The 26387-nt window shown below is 38.5% G+C and overlaps 1 protein-coding gene across 1 annotated transcript in view; it reads right to left on the bottom strand.

Moving 5' to 3' along the window:
• Positions 1-26387, bottom strand: part of ADAMTS20 (ADAM metallopeptidase with thrombospondin type 1 motif 20) — a 210082-nt gene that overhangs the window by 105005 nt on the left and 78690 nt on the right. The window contains exons 9-16 of the mRNA XM_055395361.2: positions 26169-26315; positions 23913-24054; positions 20012-20116; positions 10125-10270; positions 8801-8982; positions 8570-8706; positions 5487-5604; positions 3075-3170 (exon numbers count right to left, since the gene is read on the bottom strand). Coding sequence (XP_055251336.2) covers positions 3075-3170; positions 5487-5604; positions 8570-8706; positions 8801-8982; positions 10125-10270; positions 20012-20116; positions 23913-24054; positions 26169-26315 — 1073 coding nt within the window. The remainder of the gene's footprint in view (positions 1-3074; positions 3171-5486; positions 5605-8569; positions 8707-8800; positions 8983-10124; positions 10271-20011; positions 20117-23912; positions 24055-26168; positions 26316-26387) is intronic.

Genomic DNA, 26387 nt, shown 5'->3' with positions numbered 1-26387 from the left:
AAAGTGGTATGTAACCCACAAGCAGCGGAACTTCAGCACATCCGCCAAACCCATGAAAATACATTTGCCCTATAATTTTTCTTTCTGAGAAGGTCATCTTCCACAAAGCATGTAGCACCAGGAGAGACATACAGGAAGTGGAAAAACAGAGAGAAGTCATGCAGACAGATCAGCTAAATCAATCCTGGTCATCCATGGGGAGGAAAGAAAGGGCGGCCAGGCTGCTGTAGTGTTCTGTTTACCTTGGAAAACATGTATAATGCTTCAACATCCTAGGGTCAATGTTGTAAAAGCCCATGCCTCTCCACTCTTCCCTCTGTAAACATCTGGATCCTTTACATGGGAGGCACTCATCACTGCTCACGCCTGTGCGAGTGGCTACATTTTCAGAACCCTCCCACCACCCGCTCTGTTCTTGCTCTTTCCCATGGACAGGAATTAACATCAGCCTATCAAACAAGTATATGTGCGTCTGTCTATATACTAATATTTACATGTGCATATGAGTATGGAACAGAGTATGTATTCATAATGTTACTTTTGTAAATACAAAATTGCATGGTGTCCACAGTGTTGTGGTAGTAAAAAGACCACAGGACTTAGTACAGTTGATTTAAATTCAAATTGTTCCAATTAATTACTATGTTATCTTGGACAAACTACTTGCTTTTTAATTGCATAATAGGAATAATAAAAATTCCCAACTCACAGGCTTTTAATTAGAATCAAATTTGGAAAATGTTTTTAAAGTGTATAAATTGTAAAGCACTATGCTGTTAGTTTAAATTTTCGAGAGGGTGTCTAATATTTTAAATTTTATACTAATAAAACCCCCATGTTAATTAAATACATCTTTGCTGATTTACTATACTTCTCAGTGGAATAATCTTTTTGGAAAACACTTATTTGGTCTTCCAGGAAGCCCTACCCAAAGCACACAAGTTACCATAACTAAATTTAACAAATACTACACACCTTGAACCAATGCTGAAGGGAATAATACCAAATATGTTTGGTGATTCTGTGTCTTTGTGGACTATTGTGATTGTCTTTATACACTGCACTGAATTCAGTGAAGAACCAACAAAATGAAAATCACTCTAAATTTGCACATTATCAGAAGTGGACAGGCCTGTTTAAAGGGCTGCCTGTTACACTAAAACTAAGGGAAATAAACAAAACTTTACTGAGAAAAACTATATACATTTCATTATTTTTAGTTACCAAAGAAAACTACAAGTCCTTCTAAACACTCCTCATTCCATTAGTAGTTCTTTTACAAAGTATACTGATATTTTAGTAGTGAACATTTCTAATCTTTAAACTTAAGCAGAACCAAATATCTACATTTGGATCCTAAGAGAGACATAATAAATTATCTATAATACATATGGCATATGTCTATGTATATGCAAAAGAAAAAGAAGTGCAACTAAATGTAAACAGTTAAAACATTTACATTTGATTTTCTTTAGGAATTTTTTTTGCTTTTTTTTTTATAGAGGTGAAATTAACAAAACCAGAATTAACCATTTTAAACTGAACAACTTGATGGCATGTAGTACATTCACAATGTTGTGCAACCTCTACTAGTTTTCTAAACTTTTTCATCACCCTGGAAAGAAAATCTGCATCCATTCAGCAGTTGTTCTTTCTAAAACTGACTCTATAAAGCCAAATATAATTTCTGAAATGGGCTGTTCATTATAGATTCAGAGACCCAATCAATTCAAAGCATTGATTACTGGAGCCAATATTTCACATTTCATTAATGTGAGGCAGGTGTTTTTTCATTATCAGCTTTATATCGCCAGCTTAGTGAATGACATGTAAGTCAATATTAAGGTATTTATCAGACAGAAACAAAAGATTTGTAAAGTATTCTTTCCATCTCTGGGCCTAAGTGAAATGCTTTAAACCTATAAGTCAATTTCCAAAAAGTAAATAAGAACTGAAATGTATACTCTGCTGCTGCGGCTGCTAAGTCGCTTCAGTCGTGTCCGACTCTGTGCGACCCCATAGACGGCAGCCGACCAGGCTCCGCCGTCCCTGGGATTCTCCAGGCAAGAACACTGGAGTGGGTTGCCATTTCCTTCTCCAATGTGTGAAAGTGAAAAGTGAAAGTGCTCAGTCGTATCCGACTAGTAGCGACCCCATGGACTGCAGCCTACCAGGCTCCTCTCTCCATGCAATTTTCTAGGCAAGAGTACTGGAGTGGCTTGCCATTGCCTTCTCCGGAAATGTATACTCTAGAAATAGCTGCTGCTGCTGCTGCTAAGTCACTTCAGTCGTGTCCGACTCTGTGTGACCCCATAGACGGAAGCCCACTAGGCTCCCCCATCCCTGGGATTCTCCAGGCAAGAACACTGGAGTGGGATGCCATCTAAAAGACAATATATTACGACTATGTTCATTAACATCTAAAAATATGAAACTATAGTTCTCTTTCTGTAACATAAGAGCAATAAAAATACAATCACAATAAAAATTGTGCTACATGGTAAAGACATTCAAGAAAAAATTTTAAAAACATTTCCCTTCCCTGGTGGCTCAGATGGTAAAGCATCTGCCTACAATGCGGGAGACCCAGGTTCGATCCCTGGGTTGGGAATATCCTCTGCAGAAGGCAATGGCAACCCACTCCAGTACTCTTGCCTGGAAAATCCCATGGACAAAGGAGCATGGTAGGCTACAATCCATGGGGTCACAAAGAGTCAGACATGACTGAGCAACTTCACAGTTTTAAAAACATTTAACCCCAATGAGGTTTATAACTAGAGAACTGTATTCTAAATACACACACAACTTTAACTGAATATAACCTCTGGTTATCTACAACACCCTCATGGGGAAAAAAGCTTAATTTGTCTTCTAGAATTTAATTCAGTATTTTTAAAATAGGATATGGTACGTAATTCAAAAAGAGAACATATATATGGAGTCAGATGACTTGGCTTAGTCTGAGCTGAAATTGCATGTATATTCAAGGGGCTCTTCTTGCCTTCCAAGAATTTACAACCACAGACCTCCATGAAACTGCACATACTGGCTGCCATTTAACTAAAAATGTTTACCCAGGTAATTGTCATCTTCTGGTTTTCCAGAATAGCTGTGCTGAAGAATATCAATGTTTGTTGCTCCTGGGGGAATCTTTACAACGACATTATAACCTGCAATATAATTTTACACATGTTAACTTTCACAAAAAGCAGATGGCCCAGAGGCTAGTACTGCTGAGTAAAAAATCTGAATAGAATAGTCAAAATTAATTTCATTTTATCTCTGAAAGATGATATGTGCTTATTCTTTTTGAATCAACGTCTTATACAAATACTAAGGATTAAGAAAAAGTGGTTGTTGACTGGAAATACACAGTTTGGGATTCTTAAGGTACACTTCCTAATTTCTCTTACTTTTAAAATCCTGAATATAGAATAAAAATGAATCTAGTAATTTAGCTCCTGAACTACTTAACACACACATTAATTTTTAAACGTGACCAATACTTTTACATTTTATACTTCCTAATGGGGAAAATACAGGATTCCAAATACTATTCACAAATCCGGGAGATATAAAAATAGTTGACCATTGCTAGATGTTTACACAAACTCAGTGAGCAGCAAAATAGTGAATGTTAAATAGAAATATTTTTCTTAAGCTTTTAGGTTCCAGTGTAAGCAGGAATCTCCATAGCTATCCCCCAAATTTTACATTATTTTTTAAAGTCTACTAACAAATTGTCAAGAGAAAAGTAAAAAGTTTACTCTAGAGAAATGTTTTATGAGACCAAATTCAATAACACTGGCACTCCTCAAAATATGAGGAAACACTATATCAAATATACATTACATTACATATACAAATATACATTAAACAAGAAACATTTTTCCTGCACTAAAACCACTCATGTCACATCGTTTTCCAAATACTCTCAGGTTTTAAGTCAACAATTAATTATGCTCTAGGGATATTATTCTATGGTTTTCCTTTCTCTTATTATGATTTTCCTCTTTCATTTAATAAAGAAACGAAAAGAGTTGAAATTTTTCATATACATTAACTTTTATAAATATGAAATTAACTTTAGAAGAAAAAGTTTTAAAAGAGGTTAAGTCTCATATGAGATTATCTTGTGTTTTCAGAGCAGCCTTATGTATTTATATCTCTTTAAGATATCACATTTAAATATAAGGTGATAAATGGTATGATTATTCTGTATACATTAAACGCATACTGGTTGTAGGTTATAAGCCGACAAAAATAATTTGACTCATGATTCTTTTTCACTATAAAATGTTCCGGCCAGCTCCACTATTTATGTCTTTGCTATGCTTTTCAAGAAAGTGTTCCAAGGCATTGCCAATGTGACAAGATGAAAGCTACCACTAGGGGGCAGTAATGTGACAAATGCTGTTCAGAACTTGCACATGAATTTAATCTTTTTCCAATTGCAAACTGAGTAATTCATAGCACAGTTTTAGCAAGGTTAAATTCTAATTTGGCGCATTTGGCTTTATATAGTAAAAATACATTCCAGTGAATACAGACCAGACTTTGATAAATGTGTGCCACTGGTGATAAAAAGGGATCAAATATATATAGGTCCCAAGAAATAAAGAATCATAACAACTAGAAAAATAATGTCAAATCATCTAGTAACTTAGATGCATAAGCATGACCAGAGTAGTAAATGTTCTACACTTTTCATATAAATATAGTGTTCTAAATGACACTGCTTTAATTGAAGCAATTCTTACTAACCTAAACAACTCTGTTCAAAAGCATGTGAATACAATTTGAAGCTGAACAATAAAACTGTAAATCATACATCATTTATTTTGCAAAGTTTTTAAAGGTTGCTTTTATTACCATAAAAATAAAAAATGTTTCTCAGAAAATTTAATGGAAAATATCTGATATAGTCTCATAAAAAGTTTCCAAAAAATGAAGCCATGGCCAAATATCAATTATATCTGTAATCCAGACTTACTGAGAAATCAAATGTAACGATAATTCCAAATTAACATTTAAGCTAATGGCTTCATCCTTCACCTTCAATCAGTTTCAATATATCATCAATAAAAAACAACAGATAGGCCAGATCACACAGAAAACATATGGTTCAGATGATTAAAAATAATTGAAAGCAAATTTCCTGGAAAGATTATAAACATATACAATATAGATTACAGAAGCAGCAGTAAAAGCATTTCATTAACTGGTATGACAGGGGGACTATTTATACATCATTGTCAAATTGTACTGAATTTATTCTAATAAATGCACCTAAATTTTTTTTAAGAATTAAACTTGTTTTAAGCAGGCAAATTCATTAATTCAATCGTACAACTTGTACAAGATTTAATTAATCATTTTGAACTAAAATACAGAATAAACAATAACAAACTAACACTATTATTCCTTAAAGATATAGTCCCATTATTATATCCAAAGAGAAAACTGGAAAGAAATGCAAAGCTCACCATAATGTGCACTGTTGAAGACACCTGCCATTGTCCTGCAGGAGGAGTTATCCCCACCACACACGCCACATTTGTCTCTCCTGGCCTTGGAGTTTAACACGTGATCACATCCAGCTTGCTTCAAAATACAGTAATTACAGTCAAGATTATTAAAATGACAAGCGAAGCACAAACGGGGCTTTACAAGGTTCTTTCCAAAAATATTCTTTTGATTAACAGGAAATTCAACACAACAAGATTTTTTCAGGATATCTAATGATCTTGTTATATGTACACCAGTATTTTCACACAGCTGTTCACATGGTTGAAAAAGCACTGTTTTTTAAAGAATCATCTACATACTTCCTGCATCAAAATCACCTGGTGTGGGATTTAAAGAAAGATTCTCAGATGTCCTTAAAAATCCCTGGAGGTAAAAAACTAAGAATCCACATTGTAATAAATATTGACTGTGATTCCTATTTCGATTATTTGAGAGTGATTCTTTAAGGGCATGTGATTCAAATGGGACAAAAAGTAACACACTATCAGTTCAGTTCAGTTCAGTTCAGTCGCTCAGTCGTGTCCGACTCTCCGCGACCCCATGAATCACAGCACGCCAGGCCTCCCTGTCCATCACCAACTCCCGGAGTTCACTCAAACTCATGTCCACAGAGTCACAATATAGTAACTTCAAAAAAAGGTTGTTGATGATTTACTTTTTTTTTTAACTTATGACCTTAGAACTCTGGGGATAAACTGAGCATATCTGAAAGAAATAACTTATTTCCTTAAAATTAATATCCAGCATAATAAAATATTTAAGGAAAAAATGAGTAAATAAATAAAGGTGAGAGTGTACAGTTTGACCCAAGGCTTTGAAAGAACAAATGCAGCTTTTTTCCACACAGACGGTGCCCTCTGCATACACTGCAGTAACATTTAGTTCTTTGGAACACTCCTTTAAATTCAGTGATCAGGAGAGAAAGAAAAATTCATAAGCCTCATGACTTTGTATTTACAAGGTAAATATTTCCAAAACGAAAATTTCATCCAGATATTTTCTGAAAGTAATATGCATCTTTATGTTCAGACACATGTCATATTTTCTCATTATATCTGACTCTCTGGGTCTAACTTAGATAAAACAAGTTTTCAGGCACCAAATGCCCTTTTTCTCACATTTAAAAGTCAAATGAAGTGAAGTGAAAGTCGCTCAGTCATGTGCAACTCTTTGCAACACCATGGACTAGCCCACGGAATTCTCCAGGCCAGAATACTAGAGTGGGTAGCCTTTCCCTTCTCCAGGGGATCTTCCCAACCCAGGGATCAAACCCAGGTCTCCCACATTGTAGGTGGATTCTTTACCAGCTGAGCCACAAGGGAAGCCCAAGAATACTGGAGTGGGTAGCCTATCTCTCTCCAGGGGATCTTCCTGACCCAGGAATCAAACCTGGGTCTTCTGCATTGCAGGCAGATCCTTTACCATTTGAACTATCAGGGAAGTCCAAAGCTATTTCCAATCTGTAAGTTATTTTCAGTTTCTCTAAACATCTCATTAACCCTTTGGATGCAAGGCCTTTATCACCTAGGTAATAACAGATGTTTGGTTATAGGGAGAAGAACTGGTCCTATTAAGTTCCACTTAAAAAATGAGTTCACAAGATGACACTTATATTCTCTAGACAACATTCACTATCCTAGTTCTCCAACTGACCATCCATTTTTAGGACTGCCATCTGCAATTTGCACGCTTTAATTCAGGGGCTCATCTGCTCTCACCTAGAATCCTGCCTGCGTGCATGTGTGCTAAGTCACTTCAGTCATGTACAACTCTGTGCAATCATTTGGACTGCAGCCCGCCAAACTCCTCTGTCCATGGAATTCTCCCAGAGAGAACACCAGAGTGGGTTGCCATGCTCTTCTCCAGGGGACCTTCCTGACCCAGGGATCAAACCTGCGTCTCTTACATCTCCTGCTTTGGCAGGCCAGTTCTTTACCACTAGCACCACCTGGGAAGCCCTGCTAAATGGCCTACCTAACTCCAGTTTCCTAACAACCCAGTACATTCTGAAGATTTTAACATGCACATCAAACCACATCTCTTGCCTAACTCCAAATTCTTGGATCTTCAAGGACTTCAGGAAAACACTTTCACATAACAACCATCAGCTGGTGGCCACCTCCAACCTTGGTCCCTTACTTCTTCACCTTCTTAAAACTTTCTTATCCTAATAATTAGATCCAGACCCACACCCTGCATGAGCCTCCCCAAATCCTTTACCCACTTCCCCATAGACTAAGACACTCCATCTATACCGTCCGCATGCCACTTTGCAGATAAGCCCACAGCCCTATGTGTGTGCCCATCTCCCCGACAGATCTGCCACCATGTCAAGGGCAGGCATTCTTTTCTATCCTTTCATTTTGGTGACTAGAACAGTATGTTGCATTCAGAGTGTGTGTGTGTGTGTGCTCAGTCATATCTGACTCTTTTCAACTCCGAAGACTGTAGCCATCCAGGCTCCTCTGTCCATGCGATTCTTCAGGCAAGAATACTGGAGTGAGTTACGATTTTCTCCTCCAAGGGATACTCCTGACCCAGGGATCAAACCTGTGTCTCTGTGTCTACTAGTGGTAGATTCTTTACCACTAGTGCCACCTGGGAAGCCCACATAGAAATTTGGTAGAAGTTTGTCGAATGCATATAAGAAGTAGGAGAATGGAGAAAGGGTGGGAGGATATCACTGCTTCCAACACAGAAGGAAAAAGTGTCACCACAGAAGGTCATGTTCAAAGTAGCAAAAGGACTTTACATTCCTTGGGTCCTGAGACATCTTAGGAAGTTGACTTCATCCCTCATCTTGATTTTGAGCACCAGAGATAAAACAAAACCAGCAAACTCATCTTACTGCTTTGTGAGTCACTCCTGATGACAAAGAATAGCTCCTAACCATGTTCCTATAGACAGCAGGGTAGCAACAAAGGATGCTGCACTGAAATTCATAAGAATGTATATCAAGTTGCAGAAGTAATATCTGGCTAGAAAAATAAAAGGAAAACAGTATTCTGAAAGTCATCTTAAATGCAGTAATTTTACTTACCCGACACAGGCCTTGAACACAGATGTCATTTGTTTCAGTTCCACAAGGAGTACCATCAGCAACCCTGTCCTTCAGTTGGTAGAAGTTAGTGGTTCCAGCCACCCGACAATAGAGTTTACACCGATCTTTTACGGCAACTGTAAGAAAGTCAAATTTGGGTGGACAAGAACACAGCTGTGTGTTCCTTTGTCTCAAAACTGTTTACAGCAAAAAAATATTCTAATTACTTACTCCCACTGTACTTTGGAAGCCACCTCACGTTAGGGGAGAGACCATTGATGTTGAAATGTTTACCATCAAAATCAGAGCACTGCTTCTCACGGAAGTCTTGCTTGCCTTTTGGACATGAATCAGTGTTACATGATCGAAATTTCATCCTGCGGCCCACACAGTACTTGCCTCCGTTTCTTGGCCTAGTCAAATTCATTACAGTTTAAAGCACATCAGTACAAGGTTATTTCTGCCATTTCATTTTAAAACTGTTCCATCCCTTTCCAGGATCTGGAAAACCACTGATGTCCCACTAACACTTTTTGTTTTTAACAGAAGTATGTAACATGGTTGGGAAGCAACTCTGTGGTTAATGAACTATGGAAAATCCATTTTAACATGGACATTGTGGCCCGGAGGGCAGAAATGATGTCTTATTCACAGCTAGATTAACTAAGAAGAAACTAATGGTGAGTATTTGTTTATTCATTTTGGAGGCAGGGAGACATATAGAGTGAGTCAAAGGTGATCACAAAGGAAAATGACACCATGTTAAAATCAAAAAGAATTATATATGACTCTTTGTTGTGAATAGCCTACGTATCATTCAGTTCAAAGAATTTCATGGTATCAATCTATAGACATCCAACTCCATTTCAATTTATATTGGAAGATTAAAAACTTACATGAAGAATTTCAGCATAACTCAACTATTTTAAAATTCAAATAAACTAAGTCGTATTCTATTCATAGTATGTCATATTTCTGCATTAAAAATTCTTTATTTATATCTATAATAAGAGAACCATTTTTACAAATTTTTATGGAATCCCTAAATTCTTTTAAATAGTTTGGTGAGCAGGATCTGTGCTTCAGTACTTATTCAAGCTAAAGACACTGAAGCAACTATAAGATGAAAATAAGAAAAAAAGAATATGACATGACAAATTATACCAAAAAGTAAGAAATAGAAACAAAACTACCTATTTTGCCCAGGAAAACCAAAGCACAGTTGAAAGGGGCCAGGCTCTTTCAACAACACAGTAAAAGTAAAAATGCCATTATATTACTGTTGCTATTTGCAACTATTTCTCAAATTTACACTAAATCAAAAAAGAAAGAAAATGGCTGTCTTAACTCAAATTCTTAAAAGTATTTTACTTTTTTTTTTTTTAAGCTCTGAATCTACCAAGAAAGAAAGTAATATGGCTTAAAGTATTCCAGAAGTTTTCTGAATCTCAGAAACTTACAGACTGACCTCCAGTTTTAGAAGTGAATGAAACTGATGTTTACTTTCTGGTGCCTTGAGATAATCTTAATTTACAGTGACATAAAAAAGACATACTCGGGGCGATTACAGAGCCTGCTTGTGCTTTTGATTCCACCTCCACATGTTCTTGAACAAGAACTGTAAGGTCCCCACGGTCCCCAATCGCCATCTACAGGACGTGTTTCCATTTCTTTATTTACACATAGCCCATGGTGGCAATGCTATAAAGATGACACAAAAAGAAATTATTCATGTGCTTTCTAGTGAGGACATCACAGGAATAATACCAACAGCAGAAAGACCAGTAAAAGAAAATGCATACAACTTTAAGCAGAATGTTATCAATTCAGAAATGAAATTACATTTGATACCATTTTGTGAATATTTCCTGAGTACATACTGAGTAACTGTAAACAGATCAATAGAATGCAAAAAAGAACAGGAAATTTACTGTGCTTATGAGAGCTAGAGTCTCACTGGAGAGAGAAGACCTATACCTATGGGGAAAACAATAATGAAAAGTATTTTTGAAAAAGAAGCAAACAAATATTTGATTAATATGGTAAACAACCATGCTTCTACCTTTTATGCAAAGGTATCTATCAGTCAACTACTCTTTTAGCTAACTTTCTACTCTATCTTATTCAAAGTCTCAAAGATCACTTTGTTTCTTGTTTTCATCAAGAAAGTGGAAATCTACAAAAGAATGTGTCCAAAATCTCCCACAACCTCTTCTACCCACCCAACACCCAAAATCTCCCACCATCCCTTCTGCCCAGTACTCAGCCTTCCTGCCCATTAGCAGACACGAACAATCCAAAATCAACCCCTCCATCATGCACCTAATCTCATCTCTTCTCACCACTCCAGCAATTCTCCCATCTCTCCTACATCATCACCGTTCCAGTCGCCACTGTATGAAAGCTAATCAAACTGTAGTCCATGAACAGATGCTGGGCTTTGAACTAGTCACTTTCAACTGGGAGAAAATGAGTACAGAAGATGAAAGTAAGCATTTAGAAGCTTTCAGAAGACTTAGAAGATTTTGACAGATTAATTTTATTAAAGTTAATAATTATAAAATCAGCTTTACTTGTTGTATTTTTTAATATTTATTTATTGATTTATTTTTGGCTGTGCTGGGTCTTTGTTGCATGGTCTGGTTGTGGTAAGCAGGGTCTACTCTTCGTTGCAGTGGGTGGCCTTCTCATTGCAGTGACTTTCTTGTTGTAGAACACAGGCTCTAGGCAAGCAGGCTCAGTTGACCTATGGCATGTGGATTCTTTCCTGACCAGGGATCAAAACTATGTCCCTGCATTGGTAAAAGGATTCTTAACCACTGGACCCCCAGAGAAGCCCTGTTCTATTTTTAATTGTGGTAAAATTCACACAACAAAATTTACTCTTTCAGCCATTTGTAAGTGTAGAGTCCAGTGGCACTAAGAGCATTCACATTGCTGTGCAACCATCACATTGAACTCTTTGTCTTCCCAAATGGAAACTCTGCACCCATTAAATCTGGCAGCCACCATTCTACTGTTTCCATGAATCCAACTGCTCTGTATATCTCACATAACTGAAATCACACAGTATTTGTCTTTCTGCACACGTGCTAAGTCATTTCAGTCATGTCCAACTCCGTGCGACCCTATAGACCGTAGCCCGCTAGGCTCACCTATGCATGGGATTCTCCAGGCAAGAATACTGGAGTGGGTTGCCATGCCCTTCTCCAGGGGACTTTTCCCAAACCAGGGATCAAATCCTGTCTCTTAAGTCTCCTGCATTAGCAGGCAGGTTCTTTACCACTAGCGCCACCTGGGAAGCCCATCTGTCTTTCTGCTGTTGCTGCTAAGTCACTTCAGTCGTGTCCGACTCTGTGTGACCCCATAGACGGAAGCCCACCAGGCTCCCCCGTCCCTGGGATTCTCCAGGTAAGAACGCTTTCTAGGACTGGCTTATTTGTCCTCAAAGTTAATCCATTTTCCAGCATATGTCAGAATTTCATTCCTCTGACAATTGAAAAATATTCCATTGTATGCATATATCACATTTTCTTTATCCATATATCTGCTGATGGATATGGGTTGCTTCCACTTCTTGGCTACTGCGAATAATGTAATTCTTTTGGATATATACCCAGAAATTTTTGTGTTAGGTCACATGTTTCTATTTTTAATCTTTTTGAGGAACCACCATGTTGTTTTCCATAGAAAAAAATTGGCTTACACTTGGAATGTCTTTTTTCATTTCATTTTAACCATTTTGTACAATAGCATGTTCATAAATATTTTAAAAAGAATACTAGTCCTTTACGAGAGATAGTTTGAGAAGTACTCCACTTATTCTTTTTAAACAAAAATGTTAGATCTCATTTCCTTCAGCAGTTATTGTCCTATTTTTCCTTGAAAGAGTTGTCTTCGTTCATGGTCTCTCTCCGTCTCTTTCTTTCATTACCCGACTGCAGCCAGAGGCTTTCATATCCCACCTTCCACAAACCTGCTCACGTGTACATCACCAATGGCCTCCAGGACACCATGACCAGAGGCTAGTTCTCAGTCTCTGCCGTCTTTGACTTATACGACATAGTATGTGACATAGCTAATCCTTCTTCTTCTTTGATATACTTTTTCTTCTCTTGGTTTCCAGGACTCTACACACTCTTGGTTTTCTCTTCTCTTTAATGCTTCCTTTACTGCAGTCTCTTCTTTCTAACCTCTTAATGTCTCTGGGCTCAGACCATGGTCCTTTAGTCATCTGTTTCATCAATCACTCCCAGTCCAGATCTCTTTCCCAAACTCCAAACTCTATGGACAGCTGCTTCCTCATATTCATTTCAATGTATAATAGCCACTTCACGGATAGCATATCCAAAGTTGAACCTGTCCCCTCAAAATCTGCTGAGTGGATCTCAGTTATCAACCAAATACACAATCATCCTATCCCTTCCTCCTCTAATATTACATAGCTAATACATTAGCAAATGCTTTAGTTCCTTCAAAAACATACATAAAGTTGACTTTAATCATCATCTATTTTACTCCAACATCTCCCTGAGTACATCACCTCCTTTTCTACTCTTGGCCCTTAGAGTTTACCCTCAAAAGTTGTAAGAACAGCCATGATCCTTTTTTAACTTAGTTTAAAAATTAAGTCAAATTAGGTGACTCCTCTGTCAAGTCTTTCAAGGATCTCACTTTGAGTAACACAAAATTCCCATAACACCTGAAAGTTTTTCTAGTAATTCCCACACACCTCTCTCCTCTCTCTTCATTCCACTCCAGTCAAAATGTCATCTTTGCTCTTCCCCAAACACTCGAGGAAAATTCCAGATTTAGAAGTCTTAGTTAGTTAGTTAGTTAGTTCAGTCACTCAGTCATGTCTGACTCTTTGCGACCCTATGAATCACATCACTCCAGGCCTCCCTGTCCATCACCAACTACCGGAGTTCACTCAAACTCATGTCCATCGAGTCAGTGATGCCATCCAGCCATTTCATTCTCTGTCGTCCCCGTCTCCTCCCACCCTCAATCCCTACCAGCATCAGACTCTTTTCCAGTGAGTCAACTCGTCGCATGAGGTGGCCAAAGTATTGGAGTTTCAGCTTTAGCATCAGTCCTTCCAATGAACACCCAGGATTGATCTCCTTTAGAATGGACTGGTTGGATCTCCTTGTAGTCCAAGGGACTCTCAAGAGTCTTCTCCAGCACCACAGTTCAAAAGCATCAATTCTTCAGCGATCAGCTTTCTTCACAGTCCAACTCTCACATCCATACATGACCACGGGAAAAACCATAGCCTTGACTAGACGGACCTTGGTTGGCAAAGTAACGTCTCTGCTATCTAGGTTGGTCATAACTTTCCTTCCAAGGAGGAAGCGTCTTTTAATTTCCTGGCTGCAATCAGCATCTGCAGTGATTTTGGAGCCCCAAAAAATAAAGTCTGAAACTGTTTCCACTGTTTCCCCATCTATTTCCCATGAAGTGATGGGACCAGATGCCATGATCTTTGTTTTCTGAATGCTGAGCTTCAAGCCAACATTTTCACTCTCCTCTTTCACTTTCATCAAGAGGCTTTTGAGTTCCTCTTCACTTTCTGCCATAAGGGTGGTGTCATCTGCATATCTGAGGTTATTGATATTTCTCCTGGCAATCTTGATTCCAGCTTGTGCTTCCTCCAGCCCAGCGTTCCTCATGATGTACTCTGCATATAAATTAAATAAGCAGGGTGACAATATACAGCCTTGACGTACTCCTTTTCCTATTTGGAACCAGTCTGTTGTTCCATGTCCAGTTCTAACTGTTGCTTCCTGACCTGCATGCAGGTTTCTCAAGAGGCAGGTCAGGTGGTTTGGTATTCCCATCTCTTTCAGAATGTTCCACAGTTTAGAAGTCTGGCTGTTCCCTTTTCTGGAGCTCAGCTCCCCTGTGATGTCCTCATAGCAAACTCCCTCACTTCCTTTAAAACAGCTCATTAGACAACTTCCCATAAGATCTCCCGTGACCATCATATTTTAAATTGCAATCTGCCCTCTCCTACCACACAACATCTAATCCCTTTTCTGTTCTATATCTCTTATTCATGGTGCCACTATATTGTTTGTAATACTGCAGTATCCAACTAGAATATAAGCTCCAGGACGGGGGCAGGGATCTTTCCTCTTTTGTTCACTGATATATTCTGAGCACGAGAAGAGTATCTGACATGTAGGAGGCCCTTAACAAATTTTCGTTGAATGAATTAATCCTATAACCAAGATTATCAGCGCAAAAAAAAATGCTTCGTGCCCTCCATTAGAACAAATCATTTAATATGAGAAACCCATACTAGAAGTGAACAAAAACAAAATCTCCAAATAGATCTCAAAATAGAATATATTGTGTGCATGTAAATTTTGTGGGCATCTTCCAGAAATGTTTAAATAATCCTGGCACATTCCCTTTTTATTTATTTATTTCTGAGGGAACAGAGCATGAAAAAGAATGTTATGTTGTTCATCATGTAGTAAAATTAACTCATTGTCAGATGGGTTCAGCATGTCTACATGCAAACAAATTTACTATGAACAGCATTTAACAGACGTTACACATGTAGGACAGTCACAAGATAAAAGAACTAAAGGAAAAATTATAGGATATTTGTTTAAACTTTACTTGAATAACAGGACCTCTTAATACTCAATATGGCTAATGCATAGGGGCTCACTATTTTCAGTTAATTTTTTTAAAGGGAATTTATACCTAGCATGATTTACATTTTATGTCAAATGTCACCTCTACTTTTAATCTACATGGGTTTCAAAGTAGGTCTCATAATCTCACCAAATTTACCTGCATTTCAACAAACCCATGCTTTCCATACTATCTCATTGGGGAAATAGTTAAGTGAGCTAATAAATAAAAGATGCTCAAAATTTATAATAATTAGGATAATACAAGTCAAAATAAGAATTAAATTCTATTTTGCACCCCCTAGAATGGCTAAAAGTTTGTTAAGGCTAACAAAATAAACAATTGGCAGGGAATACAGAACAATTCACGGAGAAGGCATGGCACCCCACTGCAGTACTCTTGCCTGGAAAACCCCATGGAAGGAGGAGCCTGGTGGGCTGCAGACCATGGGGTCGCTAAGAGTCAGACATGACTGAGTGACTTCACTTCCACTTTTCCCTTTCATGCATTGGAGAAGGAAATGGCAACCCACTCCAGTGTTCTTGCCTGGAGAATCCCAGGGATGGGGGAGCCTGGTGGGCTGCCGTCTATGGGGTGGCACAGAGTCAGACACGACTGAAACGACTTAGCAGCAGCAGCAGAACAATTCAAACTTTCTTATATTGGTTGGTGAGTCTAAAATGGTTCACATACTTTGGAAAATAGTTTGGTACTTTCTTATGAAGTTAACCACACCTACCCTATAACCTAACAATTTACTCAAGAGAAATACAAACATATGGCCACAAGAAGATTTACATAAGGATGCTCACAGTGGCATTATACATAAAAGCCCCAAACTTGAAATGACCCAAATATCTATCAACAGAAGAATGGTAAACAAATTATGGCACAGCTGAATTAAACTGCACCATAAAGGAAGAAGTATTGTTGCACACAATGTTATGAATAAAATTCAAAAACATCATGTTGAACAAAAGAAGTTTGACCCACTAGTTCCCAGCCAAGAGGGAGTATACTAAATAGTTTCATTTACTTTAAAATAAAGAACAGACAGGAGATGGGGCAAAGATAGTAGACCCTGAGCTCACCTCCTCCTAAGGGCACACAAAAATTACAACTATTTATAGAGCAACTATCAATGAGAGTGACCTGAAGACCAGAAGAAAAGACTATAACTAAAGATATAAAGAAGGAACCACAAGATGGGTAGGAGGGAACATAGTATAGTTAAGACCCAAACCCCTGGGTAGGCAACCCACCATCAAAAGAATAATTAAAATTGCAGAGGTTCTCCCCAAGGACCCAGAGGTCTAAACCTCACAGCAGGCTCCCTAGCCTGGGAGTCCTGCACCAGGAACAAGAGCCTCACAGTGTTTGGTTTTGAATATGTAGGAAACAGAGATTCCACTCTTAAAAGGCACACACACACACACACACAAAAAATATCACATGCTTCAAGACCCGGAGAAGAAGCAGAAATTTGAAAGAAGACTGGGTCAGACCCATTTGCTGATCTTGGAGAGCTTCCCAAAAAGAAAGAAAGCATCTGGGATTCACCCTGGTAACACAGAAGCTGACAGAAGGCATTTTAGGGAGCTCATCCCACCACGAGGACACTGGTACTGGCAAGCACCACTTTCACTCCTCCTGCTAGCTTATTAGCATCAGGACCTGGCCCCACTCACTAGCTTGCTGGCACATATCTTGGGTCACCCCATGCCAAGCAGTTACCTGGGAAGGAACACAGACCCATCTTCCAGCCAGCCAGTTGCCATAGAACCCACTGAGACCCCAGCCACTCCAAAAGCTGGTCTTGCCCACCAGAGGGCCAAGGACCCAGCCCCAACCACCAGTGGATCATCACTAACTCCAAGGTTCCACCCAACAAGGGGCAGGTACCAGCCCTTATAACCCCTGGGCTCCAGCCATACCACCTGCTGGCCCACAATGACTCTGGGACAAGCAGGGCTCTGAAGCCAGGAACCCAGACCAGACTCAGCCACCAGTGGACCAGCATCAGTCTTAGGGCTTCCTGGGCCTTAGCCTACCCACCAGGAAACTAACACCAGCTCCAGGACATCCCAGGTACACAGAGACCCCAGAACCCAGCTCCATTCGCCATGGGCAACCACTAGCTCTGAGGCCAGATTCAGCCACTAGTGGGCAGGGACAAGTGCCTGGACTCCCTGGACCCCACAGACACCATCCCTGGGAGTACCATGGCTCCCTAGACAGCTGTGTAAAGACCTGGCCTACCCATCAGGAAGCCAGTACAGTCTGGGATACCCTTGGCCATCAGCGGGCTGGCACTGGCTCTGGGACCTCTTGGGAACCTCAGCCAACTGCCCTGGAATTGCGGTTCAACCACCAGTGAGCAAGCACCAAGGCCAAGCCCCCACTGATCATGCAGCCAGCCACTTCAGGACCCCATCAAACATGCGAGTGCCCAGCAGGCTCCGCATAAGAAAGAATCTGGCAACCAATAAGACCGAGAAGACTGAAACCACATTGAGCATCTTTTCTGACCACAGTCCTACGAAACCTGAAATCAACTACAAGAAAAATTTTGCAAAGAAAAAAATAAGACACTGTAAAAGCTAAACACTGCTACTAAACAACCAATAGGTCACTTAAGTAATAATAATAATAAAATACCTGGAGACAAATGAAAACACAACAGTCTAAAATATATGTAATGAAAGCATATGCAGTTCTATGAGGAACATTTGTAGCAACACAAGCCTACCTCGGGGAAGAAGAAAAATCTCAAGTAAACCTTATACCTAAAGGAACTAGAATTAAAAGAACAAATGAAACTCGGTGTTGGTAGAAGGAAAGAAATTATAAAGATCAGAAAGAGAAGAAATTAATAAAATAGATATAAAAAAAGAATACAGTCTCTGTGGGAGAGGGTGAGGGTGGGATGATTTGGGAGAATGGCATTGAAACATGTATGTTGTCATATGTGAAACGAATCACCAGTTCAGGGTCGATGCATGTTACAGGATGCTCGGGGCTGGCGTGCGGGGATGACCCAGAGGGAGCATAAAGGGAGGAGGGAGGTGGGAGGGAGGTTCAGGAGGGAGAACCCATGTACACCTGGTGCGAATTCATGTCAATATATGGCAAAACCAACCAATATAATATTGTAAAATAATTTGCCTCCAATAAAAAATAAATTAATTAAAAAAATAGAAAAGATCAAAGAAACTAAGAGCTGATATTTGAAAAGATAAAGCTGATTATTTAGATCCATCAAGAAAATAAGAGAAGGCTAAAATCTGGTGGCTCAGTGGTAAAGAATCTGCCTGCAATGGAGGAGATATGGTTCAATCCCTGGGTCAGGAAGATCCCCTGAAGGAGGGCATGGCAACCCGCTCCAGTATTCTTGCCTAGGAAATCCCATGGACAGAGGAGCCTGGCAGGCTACAGTCAATAGGGTCTCACAGAGTCAGACATGACTGAAGCAACTAAGCAGCAGCAAATCAATGAAATAAAAAATTAAAAAGAAGTTACAATTGACACTACAGAAGCACAAAGGAGCCTAGGAGATTACGATGAACAATTACATGCCAATACAATGGACAACCTGGAAGAAATGGATAAATTCCTAGAAATGTACAATTTTACCTGATTGAATCAGGAAGAAAATGTAAAAATACCAGTTTATGAAGTTCCTTAGTAATGAAATTGAATCAATAATTTTAAAAATTCCCAACTCTTGAAAGTCCAGAGTCAGATGGTTTCCCAAGTTAATTCGAGAAGAGCAACACCTATTTTTCTGAAAGTGTGAAAGTCACTCAGTCATGTCTGACTCTTTGCGACCCCATGGACTATATAAATCTGTGGAATTCTCCAGGCCAGAATACTGGAGTGAATAGCCTTTCCCTTCCCCAGGGGATTTCCCAACCCAGGGATCGAACCCAGGTCTCCCACATTGCAGGCAGACCCTTTACCAGCTGAGCCACCAGGGAAGCCCATTCTTCTCAAACTATTCCAAAAAATTACAGAGGAAGGAATGCTCTGGAATTCATTCTACAAAGCCAGCATCACCCTGATAATGAAACCAGACAAAGGTATCACAAGAAGGAAAATTACAGACCAGTGTCCCAGTGTCACTGATGAACATATGTGTAAAAATCTTCAACAAAGTATTAGCAAACTGAAATCAACAATACATTAAAAGGATCATACACTATGATTAAGTGGGACGTATTGTTCAATATCCACAAATCAATATATGTAATAGATCACATTTCATTATCATGGTGAACCCAGTCACTTCACATCATGTTGGCAGATTTACGTAAGTTTATCACTGATGCTAAAATGGAAAAGATGCAGTATGATTGACAGTTTGTCTTAGAGATACAATGTATTTAAAAACATTAAAACCAATAAAGTTCTGAAGAAACTTAAAACTTTCATTTATATTTATCTGAATTTTTAGGAGAAATGTATACAATGGTAAATCCTTACATTTGGGAGTATTTCAGATATTTGCTGAAATACTTATGGCTAGACAGTTTTAATAACAAGACTATAATATGCTTAGATAAGTAAATGTCCATGTAATTATGTAACTATAATATCCATCTGCTTTATCTTGAAAAAAAGATAAAATTTAAATTCTAATTCACTTGAAAACATACATCAAACAAATACAGCAAAAACATTAATTCAACTAGCAGAAGAAAATATGACAGTGAATAATGAAGAGTGCTGAAACACAGAGCAATCACATCCTTGGATAATCTCTTGATACAAAACTCACCCTTCAAGAAAACCTACCATCCCAGGACCACAGTTTGTTCCATCTGCCAGTGGCATGTGTTGAGTGCGACAGCCCTTGTGAACTCCTTCTGCACTGGTACACCAGAGACGCCTGCATTGTTTCTGCAGAGTAATAAAAGGCAGGCAAGCAAGAGTAAAAATAATACTACGACCACCAGATCAATTCAGTATCATGCATTGATTTATAAATTGATCCTAGATACTTCCTGGTTTCATGGTCAGAGCTGGAAATAATCAGTAATAATCTTTTACTAGGGCTTCACTGGTGGCTCAGACAGTAAAGAATCTGGCTGCAATGTGGGTGACCTGGGTTTGATCCCTGGGTCAGAAAGATCCCCTGGAGAACGGAATGGCTACCCACTCCAGTATTATTGCCTGACAAATTCCATGGACAGAGGAACCTGGCAGGCTACAGTCCTGGAGTTGCAAAGAGTCAGACACAACTGAGCAACTAACACAGATACACATAATAATCTTTACTAAGTTAGTCTTGGCCATCAGTTTCCCTCCAAACACATAAAATGGCAACATTTAGTTTTTAAATAATTGGATTATCATCAAACACTGAACAATGGAAGAGATGACTTGGAGCAAAGCATTCAAAATTACTGAGACACTTTTCTCTCTTTGCAAGACATTTTTCTAAAGGATTTTTTGTTGTTAAATGTTATTCACAAGGAGTTTCCAAAAGTCCCTTTTGATCCAACAGTGGAATGTATGAATAATGTGCATAGAAAAACTGCATAATGTATACTGGTTTCCCATTTTGTAAATATAATGCATACTTTCAATTTTTGAACAAAGGGTTCTGAAGTTTTCACAAGATATGAAAATCCACAGAGGCTCACAGGAGCTATGCCCAATATAATCCCTTTCTTTCTTTGAATTTAAATTCAAAGTTCATTCAGTATCCAAGTCAGTGGGAAAAAAAATGTATTTTTTTATAAAAAATAATTGAGGTAAATCTTCCCCTCTTCATAGTGGATATTTAAAGACATAGACAATTGTGATTTTAAATTTAGGATTCTAGGAATGACATTCACTGTATGCAGTGAGCTTTGTGTGTCCCTGTGCTCACTGCTAAGCACCTTTCATTTACTCATACACCCATTCATTCATTCAAAAATCATTCAGGCATTCACTCATTCAACAGTCAGGAAACATTTATTGTTTTGGCTCCTACTATATGGCAGATCTGAACTAAATCCTGGGAATATATCTTTATTTTAATGAATGAACAAGGCAAGATTCCTGGTTCAATGATCTTCACAATCTAGTAGTATAGTAAGCAATTTGGCAAAGGTCTGCACAGGATTGAAGAAAATGAAATGAGTATTCAGCTTGGGAAAGTAAGGCATGGATTAACCACAGTACTGACATTTATTAGAACTAAATCCTAAATTTATCCCCAAAAGAAGACAAAATCTTGGCTACAGATTCAATAAAAATGTCAGCTTAACTTTTTCAGTAGTCAGTCTTCATTCCAATCCCGAAGAAAGGAAATGCCAAAGAATGCTCAAACTACTGCACAATTGCACTCATCTCACACACTAGTAAAGTAATGCTTAAAATTCTCCAAGCCAGGTTTCAGCAATACATGAACCGTGAACTTCCAGATGTTCAAGCTGGTTTTAGAAAAGGCAGAGGAACCAGAGATCAAATCGCCAACATCCGCTGGATCACCAAAAAAGCAAGAGAGGTCCAGAAAAACATCTATTTTTGCTTTATTGACTATGTCAAAGCATTTGACTGTGTGGATCACAATAAACTGTGGAAAATTCTGAAAAAGATGGGAATACCAGACCACCTGACATGCCTCTTGAGAAATCTGTATGCAGGTCAGGAAGCAACAGTTAAAACTGGACATGGAACAACAGACTGGCTCCAAATAGGAAGATGAGTACGTCAAGGCTGTATAATGTCACCCTGCTTATTTAACTTATATGCAGAGTACATCATGAGGAACGCTGGGCTGGAAGAAGCACTAGCTGGAATCAAGATTGCCGGGAGAAATATCAATAGCCTCAGATATGCAGACGACACCACCCTTATGGCAGAAAGTGAAGAAGAACTAAAGAGGCTCTTGGTGAAAGTGAAAGAGGAGAGTGAAAAAGTTGGCTTAAAGCTCAAAATTCAAAAACTAAGATCATGGCATCCGGTCCCATCACTTCATGGGAAATAGATGGGGAAACAGTGGAAACAGTGGCTGACTTTGTTTTTCTGGACTCCAAAATCACTGCAGATGGTGATTGCAGCCATGAAATTAAAAGACGCTTGCTCCTTGGAAGGAAAGCTATGACCAACCTAGACAGCATATTAACAAGCAGATACATTACTTTGCCAACAAAGGTCCATCTAGTCAAGGCTATGGTTTTTCCCGTGGTCATGTATGGATGTGAGAGTTGGACTTATAAAGAAAGCTGAGTGCCGAAAAATTGATGTTTTTCAACTGCGGTGTTGGAGAAGACTCTTGAGAGTCCCTTGGACTGCAAGGAGATCCAAGTCCATCCTAAAGGAGATCAGTCCTGGGTGTTCACTGGAAGGACTGATGTTGAAGCTGAGACTCCAATAATTTGGCCACCTGATGGGAAAGCTAACTCATTTGAAAAGACCCTGAAGCTGGGAAAGATTGAGGGCAGGAGGAGAAGGGGATGACAGAGGATGAGATGGTGGGATGGCATCGCCAACTTGGTGGACATGGGTCTGGGTGGACTCCGGGAGTTGGTGATGGACAGGGAAGCCTGGCGTGCTGCGGTTCATGGGGTAGCAAAGAGTCGGACATGACTGAGCGACTGAACTGAACCTATGAAAAATCCTTGAAACCAATTATAAAGTAATTAATAAAGAAAACTAGGCTCCAAATTTCATTCCTTTGGATTCAAATCTGTACAAAGTAAAATATAGTCTATGAAATTCTTGGGGTCTTTAATACAGTTCATTTTCAAAGCACTTAATTGTCTGTCCCATCCACAAAACAACATCATTTGAAAATAACTACTTTTTCCCCCTTTTTATCCCTTTTATTTATTTTTTTCACTTTCTTTTTTTTTATTGGAGGCTAATTATTTTATAATATTATATTGGTTGATTTTGCCATACATTGACATGAATCCACCCCGGGTGTATATGAGTTCCCCTTTCTGAACCCCCTCCCACCTCCCTCCTCTCCTTATCCTCCCTCTGGGTCATCCCCGCACACCAGCACCGAGCATCCTGTATCATGCATTGACCCTGAACTGGCGGTTCGTTTCACATATGATAATATACATGTTTCAGTGCCATTCTCCCAAATCATCCCACCCTCACCCTCTCCCACAGAGTCCCAAAGACTGTTCTATACATCTGTGTCTCTGAATGCTTTTAATTTTCATTAACCTGTATGTGACTCTGTTTTCTGACTGAGGACATTTCATAGGATTTTGTGAGAGCTAAAGATAATTTTTTAAGTATCTAACAAAGTGAAAGTGAAAGTTAGTCACTCAATTGTGACTAACAAAGAGTGACTCTTTGAGACCCCAAAGACTATAGTCCACCAGTTTCCTCTGTCTATGGGATTCTCCAGGCAAGAATACTGGAGTGGATAGGCATTCCCTTCTCTTGGGGATTTTCCCAATCCAGGGATCAAACCTGGGTCTCCCACAATGCAGGCAAATTCTTTACCATCTGAGCCACCAGGGAAGCCCATCTAAAACAGCACCTGGTGTATAATAAGCATTCAATAAATTATAGTTTCCCTTTTTTAAAAACCTCTTTCTGACAAACACCAAATTTTTCTAATATTTAAAAATCAAGATAAATTCAGCACACTACCTGTCCAAGAGAATAAAGTACATTTTGAAATATATCTTAACTACAACTTTATGGTAGTTTTCAAACAAAAGAACATAATTTTCCTTACCAAATAGGGACACACTTGTGATCCAGGACCAAACATAAGTTCACATTGCTTGTTTACATCATACATTAATCCAGGAAGCTGTGAAGATAGATCGTATATTCTTCCATTTGGTTTGTCAAGGAGGCATTCCCCATGACCAGTACTGCAACCACGACAGGGAACAAAACATTGTAAACACACATGGATATATTTCAGTAGAAGATTCTTTACCACATTTTTCTGTAGCTCTGCACTTTCAAAGAGAACATCAGTATTTTTTCATAATTTAAAAACCAACTCACATCAAAGACAATAAGAAAACCTCACAGTTTATAAAGGACTTATTCTATGTGTTTGTTCTCACTTAATCCCCACAACTGCCTTAAAGGTAAAATGCTTTTAAAGGAATAATTAAAAATAAACAAAAATTCATCAAATATAATGTTTAAAACATGCATTCCTATGTTGATCACACTACACTTTTGGTCTGTTTTGCTATCCAACAGGAATGCCCTATATCTAATGTCCAATCTGTCAAAATGTAAAAAGTAACATTTTCAGATCATCTGAGAGAGTTCGTTTATAGTTGATAACAAAATAAAGGAATTTCAGAAAGTGCCATGCTGTCTCTGTCTCAAAGAGATTTTCTTAGGAAAATAATATTATTCACAGTAAAGAATGCAAGCTTTGGGACTTCACATTTGGGTGTCACCACTTTCCGAACTGCATAGTGTGGACAAGTTAGTTAGTCTCCCTGAGTCTAAGACTTCTCAACTGCAAATTGAGAGTGGAAATGGCTGCCTTGCAAGTTGCTATTAAAGCGCATGATTTAATATCTTTAAAGGAGTTTGCAAAATAGTAGACAGTGGCAAAATTGATATTTGCTACTCCTAGTTTGTCAAGTAATATATAGTATATAGAAAATTGTGAAAATGTACAGCCATTCAAACTCAGTTAAAAGCAACCATTTGTTCAACTTGAAATAATTAGAAGAAATATTTTGGGGGCAATTTTTTACTGGCTAGAGAGCATAATAAATTTGCCCCAAAAAATGAACATGTAACTTTTAAAATACCCATTGGCAAGAATCATATCACCCCCTTCCAAAAATAAGCATATCTACTGGTATTTTGAATCAGTGCTTCAGTCAGCAATTGAACAAAGCTATATGCCCCCATGTACAGATCAGCAACTATATGTTGTGCTTTTAAATCAGGTTCCCGTACAAGGATAAATAACCACTGCTGCTGCTGCTGCTAAGTCACTTCAGTCATGTCCGACTCTGTGTGACCCCATAGACGGAAGCCCACCAGGCTCCCCCGTCCCTGGGACTCTCCAGGCAAGAACACTGGAGTGGGTTGCCATTTCCTTCTCCAATGTGTGAAAGTGAAAAATGAAAGTGAAGTCACTTAGTCGTGTCCGACCCTTAGCAACCCCACGGACTGCAGCCTACCAGGCTCCTCCACCCATGGGATTTTCTAGGCAAGAGTACTGGAGCTAATCATAATTAAGGGATACATTTATAAATGTATATTCCAAAAGATGGTTTCATTCATTCCCATAGTTCTCATAGAGATAGGTAAGTGAAACTGTATAAATTGGTGATTAGAATATGTAGTAGAAAAAATCAAACAATATTGTATTTATATCAAAAGATTACTTGGAAAGAGTTTGGCCTTGCTTTTAGAACAAGTTTCAACAACTAGGATAGAAACACCATTTGGATAAGTTGGGAAGCAGAGAAATGTAGGAGACGAAGAGGCAAGGCCCAAACAATCTGAATCTGAGCTAGCAATAGCCTCCAAAGGACAGGTAAACCCAGAGACTCCACATCTCTTTAGGGAACTATTTGGAATATTCCAAAATATTCTAATTTGACTTCAGCTATTCTCTGTCCTTCAGGGACACCTCGAACTAGGGCCACTCAAACTCCTCTCAAAATATTACTTAGCAGCTTCTGAAGAAATTCTAATACACAAGGAAGCTTTATTCCCATTAAGCATCCTCCTAAGAAGGAGTTTTTATCATAACAGGAACTCAATTTTTTTAAAAAAAAATGATAGCTCTGAATTAAATCCCCCACCAAAAAAATATAGCTAAGAATGAAATAATAAAACTCTTTGTCTTTAAACACCCATTTGTACAGTGGAAGCAAACTTAAATTTAAGCAATAAAAAACTCAACAAATATTGAACTATTTTAAAAGAATACACGTTTCAAACTTTAGAATCTAATAAATGTTCAATTATGTAACTAAAGTAACACAAAATCACTTACTCTAGGAATTCAGTGATATATTTCTGACTACATTTTGACCAGGTCCAAGGACTTGTGTGGTAGTTTAAAGTTGGAGCCATGACATGATACTGATGTTTAATTCCAGTTTCCTTACATTTAAAACTATCATCGTGTGGAACATTAAATCTAAAAATAAAAATAAACACTTAAAAAAGAATAATGAAATGTATACATTAGAAACAGATCTCTTATTTTATA

The sequence above is a fragment of the Moschus berezovskii genome, chromosome 6, assembly GCF_049115385.1.
Source record: "Moschus berezovskii isolate FMDL1 chromosome 6, NW_MosBer_1.0, whole genome shotgun sequence".
Lineage (NCBI taxonomy): Eukaryota > Metazoa > Chordata > Mammalia > Artiodactyla > Moschidae > Moschus > Moschus berezovskii.
The sequence above is the reverse complement of the archived record's forward strand: the minus strand, read 5'-3'. Positions and strand labels throughout refer to the sequence as shown.